Source organism: Phodopus roborovskii, unplaced genomic scaffold (assembly GCF_943737965.1).
Source record: "Phodopus roborovskii unplaced genomic scaffold, PHOROB, whole genome shotgun sequence".
NCBI lineage: Eukaryota > Metazoa > Chordata > Mammalia > Rodentia > Cricetidae > Phodopus > Phodopus roborovskii.
In genome coordinates, this window is record NW_026125295.1 from 11,770,233 (window position 1) to 11,780,647 (window position 10,415).

Below are 10,415 nucleotides of genomic sequence, written 5' to 3' on the forward strand. Positions count from 1 at the left end.
GCTTTCGATGGTGTTTACACCCGCAGAGCAACGCCCCGAGCGGAAGGACTACCGTGCCTATGCGCTAACAGGCTATATTTGTAAGCGGATAATATGATCTGGAGGACATGTGCTGATTATCTATCTATTCTATGTGACTCAGCCTAGCAAGAGACAAAACAGATCTGCTTGGGGAGGGCTTGGCACCCGAGCGTAGCAGGCTTATTGAAGGAGCCGGGCAGGCAGAATCCCCCCCCCATACACACACACTCCGATTTCCCCCCACCCTCCACAGAGGACTGGCGCTCTCCAGCTAGAAAGCCTTGGGTGCTGAGGGGAAAGCATTCTGTGGTCTCAGTACTCTATGGCTAGGAGCCAAACAACAAACATGATTAGAAAGCCCGTAGGAAGGGATCAAGGTTATGTAAACGTTTTGCTTTTTGTTTGTTTTTTTTTTTTATTTTTTGCAATGTTTGAAGCAATACACTTAAGTCTTGATTTCATCCTTATGTGTTTTTTGTCTGTCTGTCTGCTTGCTTGTTTGTTGTATCCTTAAACGTTTGCTACCTGAGAACGTAGTAGTCTTACTGATGGCAGACACTGGAGTGACACCCAATGAGTAGTAAAGGAATTCCAGTGTTCTCCCAGGAATATAACCCATTGGAATAGCAAGGGCTCCTCACATACCTTGGTCTGAATCTGGAGTCCTGGAGCATACCCACAATCCCCACTTGGGAGGCAGAAAGTCAGGAGGCCAAGGTCATCCTCAACTACCATCTATGCTTGGTTCAAGGTCAACCCAGGCCAACTAATACCTTACCCCCCCTCCTCAAATAATAGGCAAGGTGACACATACAAGTAATGATCAGTTGTTTAGGGTCATCCTCACCTACATATGGAGTTCAAGTCCAGCCTAGTCTATTTGAGACAGTCTCAAAATTAAAACAAACAAACAAACCTGAATTTTGAGTGTGGAGTTTCATTCCCTTTAATCTCAGTTACTGATGGGTACAAATGAGACCCTAGATTCAATCCCTAATATTGCAATAATTATAATACTTTGAGAATACACATACTAAAAAAAATTATTTGTCATCAATCTGAAATTTATGACTGAGTGTCCTGTCTTATCTGCCAACCTTTACACCTGAGCTGCCAGGACCTTGCTCAACTTTGGAGCCAGACAGCTGTATCTTTAATAAGCTTTACCTGGTGCCAACATTGCTGGCCCGTGACCACATGGTGAGAATCAGAGATTAGCACAATCTGGTACAGGGGTAGCCAGGATAGCTCCTCACTGGTCCTAACTCCTGGGCAGGGTCCTGGGGCAATATTTCATGTGTTTTGAGGTTGCCTCTGACACACAGCAGCCGGGAGGTACTTGAAAACACAGAATGTGTTTACACTTGTGTAAGGACTTGTTGGCAATATTCTAAACTCACTTGTACAGATTGCTGCATCTCTGAGCTGGGCATATCCAAAATGAGGGGTATGGCAATGCACGCCTGAGATTCCTACTATCAGGACAGAGACAGAAGAGGCAGAGGTTCAGAGTCATCCTAAGCTATTTGGGAAGTTAGAGCCAGCCTGGGTGACAAAAGACCCTGTAGAGGTACACACACACACACACACACACACACACACACAGAGGCACGAACGCACGCGCGCGCGCACACACACCCCTTACAGCTTTTGAACTTCCAGAGTGCATGAAGTAGGCCTGTGCCCTGTGATGCTCATTTCCCCAAGTGGCCTGAAAACTACTAGCAGCCTAGCATATATGCTGATACATATTTTCCTCTTGAGTAGCTCTAGCTGGGGCCCAAAAGAACAGCACCTTTTAAAGCAGTGGTTCTCAACCTGTGCGTCCTGACTCCTTTGTGGGTCAAACAACCCTTCACAGGGTCACCTAAAACCATTGGAAAACAAAGATGTTTACATTACAATGCATAACAGTAGCAAAATGACAACTATGAAGTAGCAACGAAAGTAATTTTATGGTTGGGGTCACCACAACATGAGGAACTGTACTAAAGGGTCGCAGCATCAGGAAGGCTGAGGACCACTGGTTTTATCTATTCAGCCTCAGCTCAGTTCACAGATTCTGCTGAAACATCATCCACAAACAAGCACACTCAGATAACCCAAACCTTTGTTATTTTTTTTCCAGGCTTGGGTTTAGGGAAAAATATTGTCTTCCTGGCTTGCTTCTCAAAGCTCTTGATCTATCTCCTATTTCAGAAAATAGGGCCGAGACTTAGTACTTCTGTAGACTACAGGGTGGCCCATGGAGAAAGATTTCCTAATTAGCTCAGGGAGCCACTGCTATCAGGGTTGCAGACGCTGAGAGTCCTGGGCTGACAGGCTGTAGACCTCCTAGGTGGGAACCAGGGGTAAAGAGGTGAAAGACAAGAAAATAAGCAGTTTACAATCCAGAGTTGGCAAAATAAACTCCAGGGTGGGGAAGTGGATACCATGATCTGCTCCTCTGTTCAGAGCCCCAGCTGGAAGCTGAGGTAAGGAGAAATGGTGCCAAGAAGGAATTCCCGGAGCAAATGGTATTCAGGCGGAGCCCAAAGAAGCCAGTTGAAGGGCGCTGTAAGAACCACCAACAGAATACAAACACCCAGCAACACAGTGAAATATGCAAATCCAAACGACAGAAATCACATCCGGCATCAACAAAATCTTCAGATGTTAGCTGCAGCGGGCATGGACGAGCCCAAAGAGAGGGGCTCTTTACGCACAGTTTTGCAGTAAAAGGAGGAAGGAAAGGGACATGGGTGGGGTTCTGGGAAAACATTTTGGAAGAATGCATAAATTACACAAGCAATTTTAGCGCTCAGTATTTACCAGAGTACGCCCTCAAATGTCCCCAAGTTATACCTGCCAGGGAAGATACTACAGAAATGTGTCTTCGGGGATCAGTGATAAAATAATTCCTGGTATATCTACACAGCACAGGTAGAGAAGGAACAGAAACCATACAGAAACAAGGGTGTCCCCTCTTAATCCCTAGGCCATTCCTCTTCACACTTCCACTCTTCCAGTCTGTCTGTATGCAGGAATCTGTCTGTTCTGTTTGTCAAGTTCTCAGTGAAAATAGCCATTAGCTTGTTAATGAAGGCGCCGGGGCCTGCAGGGAAACAACAGATCCTGACAGTTTCAGGAACTGGAAAAGAGGCTGGAGGACCTTTTGAGAGGAGGGGGAGGGGGTAGAGAGACTGGGCGTGGACAGAATTCCTAGGCCAGCCCACTGTCTTAGTCACTGGCCCTCGTCAATCTGCGGAGTACTATGAAGGAAGTAAATCACCGTAGAGGCCTTGGGCAAACGTGGGCGAGGGTTGTTATTTTTGTGTCTTGTATTTCTTTTTAAGATTTCTTTTTATGTACATTGATGTTTTGCCTGCCTGTATGTCTGTTGTGAGCTGCCATGTGGATGCAGGGAATTGAACCCAGGTCCTCTGCAAGAGCAGCCAGTGCTCTTAACTGCTCTCCAGCCCCATGTTTTGTATTTTGAGGCTGGGTCTTTGCTGCTCTTGATGATACTTGCCTGAGATCCCAGAATTTGGGGAAACAGGGAGGAAGGTAACTGAGAGTTCCAGACTAGCCTGAGCTTGAGTGAGACCGGTTCTTAAAAGAAGGGTTAGATAAACAAAAAGCAGGATCTTACCCATAGCACAGGCTAGCCTTAAACTCACTCTGAAGACCAGGCCAGCCTCTGACTCACTTCAACCCTCCCTCTTACAACCTCTTATAAGACTGCGCCACAGCGTCCTGCTTTTGTGACAGGTCACCCTAGTTCCTGATACCTGACTGCTCATAACGAGGATGAGAATAGATCTAAAATATTAAAATAAAATGGATGGACCTTGTATCCCAAGGCTTTAAGTATCAGATGTGACCAGATAGACAGATGTGACTCCTCTGTCCCAGGTGTTCACTGGAGGCAGAGTTTCCTTGGACTCTGAAACATCTCCCAACAATAGCAACCTCAGCCCCTTTCTCTGAAACAGCGAGGTGACATCCATCGTCTGTGCTCTGCAATAGGAGCTCCTCTATGATGCCTTCAGCGAAGGGAGTCTCTCGCCGGGTCATAAAGTTTCTCAGCGGGTTGTGCCAGACCTGCCCAGCATCTAGCAATAGAGATACAACTCCAGACTGCAAGGGAGGCCCTCCCCATTACCACAACGAGACAGAGAGAGGCTAGTAAACTGCAGCTCACCCACTAAGCATATTGGGCCTGTTTGGACACGAGAGAGCCTAGCGACAAGCCACAGCTTTAACCTTCTCCCCCGCTGGTCCCCGCGCCCACCCGCAGACTCCCGGAGCGCGCTTCCGGACCGAGCTGTTGCAAAGACTCAGGCACACTCCCAGACTTAATCCTTCCCGACCTTGACCTTGCTCTTCACCCAAACAAGTCTTCCCGGGTCGCTAGCACATCTTCCCTAGCCACCCAAACTTTCCCCGCAACCAGCACCCAGCTCCACTCGGCTTTTTAGCAAAAAGATGGAAGAAAATTCAGAGCTAAAATCTGATAATGAAGTATCAAATGCCTACATCTTTATACATGGTGTACAGATGTTCCTAATTAATGACTTTCGTGTTTGACGGTCTTGGCAGAACGATTTGACTCTCTTCGACCCCAGTTTTCAGGAGAAAAGAAACTGTACCTAACCGACAGTGTTGGTCAGCCAAGGCCACCTCTCGGCCTTGCAACGCCCGAGCCTAGTAATGGGCGTGGGGCTCCCGTCTCCCCGCCCACCTGAGGGTCCTCCCCGCCACCCCAGGGGTTTCTAGTGAAGGAAGATCCCTGGAAAGTCCTTTCTCAAGGTCAAAAACGTTCTGTTGGAGGGAGAGGCCCCATCACCTCAGTCTGCTTGGAGACCTTGGCTTTCGACTGCCCTAAGACCTTCCCGGACGGGCGCATTTCTCATCTGGAATCTTTCTTTTTAATTTACTATTTTTCACGTCGGGAAATTAATCTTTGGGTGTTTGGGAGATGACCTTATGAATTAAAGCCATTTACTTGTATTTTTCTCCCAACATTTTTACGAGCCGTGGAAGATGGCGCACTTCTCCAGGTATGAGCTAACTTTGAATTTTTGATTGCTGGAGATTGCGACTTCAGAAACTCATGTTCTACCCTTCTCCGACTTTTGTCTTACTTGAACCTTAAAATGCTGCCAGTAGCACCGCTGCTTTTCCTGAAGATCCTGGAACTTTGTACTTAGTTATATACTACTTGGCCGTTGACTTTAAAATACTCAATTTTTTAACATTCAGTGTGTGTGTGTGTGTGTGTGTGTGTGTGTGTGTGTGTGTGTATCATGATATCTGATTTATCAGACCCACTGTAATGGGGTGGTCAGATCCCTGTGTGGGTCCTGGGCATCCAGCTCAGGTTGTAAAATAACTGGACAGTTTTGGGTTTTTGTTTTGGTTGTTTTCTAATGGGTCTGGGGATCAAACCAGGATCTGCACACGCTAGGCAAGTGCTACCCTAGCCCAGCACACACAGCCATTTAAAAATTTATATATGTAAACTACCCTGGAATATATGCCATTTATACAAAATAGAATTGTTTCCAAGGACAGAATTTCTGTTCCAGTTTCTTACTGGAGGCTCCACTAAAAGAATGGTGATACATTTGAGTTTCTCCTTAGTGGCCTGTGGTCTTCTGATGAGAGTTCCCAGTTTTACACGCTCTGTCTCGCTAACTGATGTCCAATTTCCTTTTTCTAGTCTGGTTTTACTTGTGGCCATTTCCAGTGCATTTGAATTTGGACTCATTGCTGGTGAGAGTTTTCTCCGTTAGTTTGGGGTTCAGGGTTTTTTGGGCGGTGGAGAGCTTCAAGACAGGGTTTCTCTTTGTTGCCCTGGCTGCAGACCAGACCAGGCTGGCTTTGAACGCACAGAGATCCGCCTGCCTCTCACTCATGAGAGATAGGATTAAAGGCGGAGGCCTTCACTTCTGCACAGCTTGGGTTCAGGATTTGAGACTGAGTCACTGAGCCCAGACTGTCCTGCCTCTACCAATCCCAGGGCCACCACCACACCCAGTGAGTTTTGTACCCACACACAAACACATTTGTTTGTTGTTTGTGGTTAAAGGCCTTGTAGCCCACGTTGAGAGCCAAGGCTGAACTTGAACTCCTAATTCTGCTTCTACCTCCCAAGTTCACTACTGAACCTGGCTGAATTATTTTTTCCTTTTGAGCACCAACTTTTTTGGTGTTGTTGTTGACATGGTGCTGGGGATTTGGCTTTGCACCTACTGACTCCCAGATAACTCCCCTCTATTCCCAGTCTCTGGTGTTTTGGGACAGGGTCTCAGGCTGGCATCTAACTCAGGATCCTTCCTCCGCCTCCTGAGTGCTGAGATAACAGATGTGTGTCACCAAACTTGGGTGGGTGGGGGCTTTTGTTTTTCAAGAGGAGGGGCTGCTTCTTATGAACACTAACAATGTTTTCTGTGGCTTGAAATACAATACAGGGTTGGACCACCGTGAGCTGACTGTTCTGTCTCAGAGAGACCCGGCCATCAGAGATAACAGCCTTCGAAACCCGGAAGGACCTGCAGTACATTCTGGATCTTTCCAGTTGGTGCCTTCCATGGAGATACAGAATAGTAAGGCTTGCTAGACCTAATTCATCTCCGTCCTGGCCCTTGACACATCTCTAAAGTAACTTTAGCACTTAACCAGAGAGACTGGATGTGTTGTGCCAGCGACTGAGTGCTTTAGGTGTAAAGGTGAGACGGGCATGTTGTGTCTCACCCCTGAAATTCAGTTTTTCTCCTGATGTTACTGCATACTGGGGACTGGTAACTATAACTGGTGCACATGAAAATGATTTCCTAAAAGGGAGTCTTGTGCTATGGGCTCTTCAGAGTACTCTGGGGAGACGGAGGCCAGAGCATTAGACGAACCTTTGCTTATGGCTTATCAGGTCTCCATCTGCCTCATGACCTTTTCATTTCAGGTAAGTTGCTTAACAAAACTTGCTGCCTCAATGGAGGGACCTGCATCCTGGGGTCCTTCTGTGCCTGTCCACCATCCTTCTATGGACGCAACTGTGAACGTGATATACGGAAAGAGTAAGCTGTTGGAGGGGACAGGACTGGGCGGTGGGGGAGGGAAGGGGACTGAGGAATTTACTGACTGTGTGGTCTCGTGTTTCTCAGGCACTGTGGGTCTGTTCTCCATGGCAACTGGCTGCCCAAGAAGTGTTCCCTGTGCAGGTGTTGGCATGGCCAGATCCACTGTTTACCTCAGACCTTTTTACCTGGCTGTGGTAAGCAACTCTCTCTTCTTTCGTCCTAGTGGATCCCTTAGAAACACAAGGGACTCCCTTTCTGCCTCCTGTTCCTCCAGAACTTTCTTCCAGGTCTGACAGGACCTGCCAGCCAGGCCTCTACTTATAAAATAGCATAAGGATCCAGAAGGCATAGAGCCTAGGAATTCTTGGTGGGTGTTCCTCGGACACTAGATCCTTAGGGAGTGGTCCCTTAGGGAGATGTCCCTGGAAAACCATTAGATGTGGTGTCAGTGATTGGTACTGTCTTAGGCATATGAGGTCCCTAAGTAGTGTTCTCTTAGATGTGGGTCCTTGGGGTTGCTCCCTCAGGCATGGGTCATGGGGTATTTTTGGACACTCCCTCAGATGTAAGGCCACTGGTGGATGTTCCTGAAGCACAAGCTTCGAGAGGGAATGCGTCTTCTGTGGGGGTGTGGTCCCTGATACAATGATCTTTAGGAGAGATCTCAGGCATGGGGTCTTTGAGGGACACTCTCTCAGTCCCTACTGTCACACTGCCTGCGGAGTTCCTTCAAGTCTGCACCACACTGATAACCAGCAGGCTTCTGTTGGACACACTGAACAGAAAAAGAGCCTGACACTTCTGCATCAAGAAGTGCTTGCTGGGGGCGGGGGGGGGGGGTCTGTCTTTGGGCAGAAGATCCCAGCAGACTCCAGGAATGGCCACCGCTACAATTACTCCTTCCTAGGATGGCCATTCAGATAGAACCAACTCCTGCAGTGTACCCTTCCTGTGACCGATGGGTTTGGATTGGATGTTTTGGGGTTTGTTTATTTTGTTTTTTTTTGTGTTTGTCCTATTTTGTAACCCAGGCTGGCTTAGAACTCACGATATAATCAAAGTTGGCCTCAAAATTCCCATCAGTCCTCATGCCTCAGCCTCCACAGTGCTGAGATTACAGGAATGCTCCAGCAGCCTCAAATCTACCAACACTTTTACCCCTCTGGTGTCCTCTGGACACATTTATGGGACAAGGCTGTCCTGGAACTCACAGAGATCTGCCTGCATCTGCCCCTCACCCCCCACCCCCAATGCTGGGCTTTAAAATTGTGAGTCCCCATGACTCCTGCACCCTAAAGGTGCTGGTCTCAGTGCTCTTTGTCTTGTAGATCTGAAGGAGACAATGGCAAGAGGGTCAGGACATAGGAGAGATCAGAGGAGCCAGTGTTATCCCCACCCCATTTGGCTGGGTTTTTCCGAGCGACGGTTGGACTTTTTATTTATGTTGTAGGATGTGCATTATAGGAAACACAAGAAGCCAGAAACAGCCTCCCAGTCACAAGCAGCTCAGCTTGATGTGTCCTAGATGCTGCAAGTGTGCATGCATTTAGCTAATTGAGATTATACAGTATGGACCAAGCTTTCCCCTACATTGTCAATCTTCACCAACTAAAAACCCCATGTAGAGTATTTTGATGACCAAGAATACACCCCGCCATCTCAATCTGCACATTTGGACTCTTACAACTGAATGTGTGCAAGTTCATAAAGTAAATGAAAGTGTGCCTTCATTTGACACAAGATGGAACCCTACTGCCCCAGTATAGACTCTGTGTCTTTACCAGTGCATTTATTATTAGCAAATGAAGGTAGAGTGGTTGGATGAATGGAAACCATATTTTCTTCTTGGAATTTGGGGACCAAGGGGTGTTGTCCCCTCACCAGAGCCTAAACAAGATCTGCACCAACACTGGACTAGAAGAGCCAATTAACAGTAGGTCTGCTGCAACCGTGGACAAACGCTCTTCGGGGGCTCGAGAGTCATAGCACTGCTGATCTTGTGGGTACACTGTCCTCATCCAGTTAGGCCCCCTCGGAGTTCTGGGTCTTGAAGATAGACCTGTGTTCAGGCACTGGAGGCAGCAGGGGAGCTGGCAGGCTTTCCTATGATGACCAAGCATCTCTACCTTTCAGATGGCCATGTGATGGACCAGGATCCTCCAGCATCCAGGACTCCAGGACAAGCACCATCTATGCCAGCTACTCTCATGCTAGCTGGCATTTGCCTTTTCCTAGAAATGAAAGTGTAGGCGTCATATGAATTCAATGCCAGTGTCCTAACAAAGGGGTCATTTGTCATTCATTTAAAGGTAATACTCATAGTGATGCCTGACACTCCCCTCAAAACACTAACTACTAGGCCTTTCCCCTGCATGGCTCCACCTGTTTCTGCCTGTGCTGGTGGTCAAAGCCATAGCTTGTGGGTGCCAAGAAAGGGGTCTAATACTGAGCTACATCACCAGCCTAAAAGTACTCTACTTAAAAACTACCACATGGCCACATCTTGCTTTTGTTTTTAATTTTGCTTTTACTTTATCTGCATTGGTGTTTTGTCTGCATTATCTGGGTGAGGGTGTCAGGTCCCCTGGAACTGGAGTTGCAGAGAGCTGTGAGCTGGGAATTGAACTTGGATTCTGGAAAAGCAGTCAGTGCTCTTAATTGCTGAGCCATCTCTCTAGCCCTTCCTCCCTCCCCCATATCCTGCATTTCTTGATAAAATAACTCTTACCTTTCTTGCTAATACTTTTAAGCAATTCTTAAGATTATGAAATGCTGGTGTGCAACTAAGTAAATTCAGAGTATGTGAAAATACATTATTAGAAAGCCAAATTATAAAACTACGTATTGTAAAGTCTGTTTTCATAATAGATTTTGTAAGAGTGTGCACAGTAAAAATGGGAACTTTCTTGATCAAAATGTGAGTTGTTATTTCTAGGTGGTAACATAAACAATATTTTGTGGTTTTCCCCCTCTCTCCGTACTGAAAAATTTTCAAATTCTCCATGATGTGAACATATTTAGTGTAGTTTCATAAGAAGCATGACAACTGTATCACACAGGCTGGATAAGCACCAATTGTCTGGTGGATGCTCGGGTAGTTTTTTTTTGGGGGGGTGTTCATTTGTTGGTTTGGTTTTTCCTTTTGCTTTTTAAAAAATTTTTAAAACATAATCTCACTTTGTATGTAGCCCAAGCTGGCCTTGAACTCATCAAGTAGCCAAGAATGACCTTGAATTTCTGATCTTCCGGAATGGAGGGATTATAGGCATGTTCAATCAACCCCAGTTTCATGCAGCGCTGGGCTTCCTGTGTCCTGTGCAAGCATTCAGCCAG

The 10,415-nt window shown here is 46.8% G+C and overlaps 1 protein-coding gene across 1 annotated transcript; it reads left to right on the plus strand.

The window, feature by feature from the left end:
- The first annotated feature begins 7 nt into the window (after positions 1-7).
- Positions 8-9,437, plus strand: Tdgf1 (teratocarcinoma-derived growth factor 1). Its single transcript, XM_051173390.1, has 6 exons — positions 8-80; positions 5,647-5,778; positions 6,477-6,611; positions 6,965-7,079; positions 7,167-7,276; positions 9,216-9,437. Exons 1-6 carry the CDS (start codon positions 8-10, stop codon positions 9,329-9,331), a joined length of 681 nt encoding a protein of 226 aa, XP_051029347.1. The 3' UTR covers positions 9,332-9,437.
- The last annotated feature ends 978 nt before the right edge of the window (positions 9,438-10,415 follow it).

Bases quoted from the DNA above. Each gene is read 5' to 3' on its own strand.
- Tdgf1 (XM_051173390.1), top strand. From the start codon at position 8: ATGGTGTTTACACCCGCAGAGCAACGCCCCGAGCGGAAGGACTACCGT. The intron at 81-5,646 runs GTAAGCGGATAA...GTTTCTCCTTAG, and splicing joins TGCGCTAACAGGCTATATTT to TGGCCTGTGGTCTTCTGATG. The intron at 7,080-7,166 runs GTAAGCTGTTGG...CGTGTTTCTCAG, and splicing joins GAACGTGATATACGGAAAGA to GCACTGTGGGTCTGTTCTCC.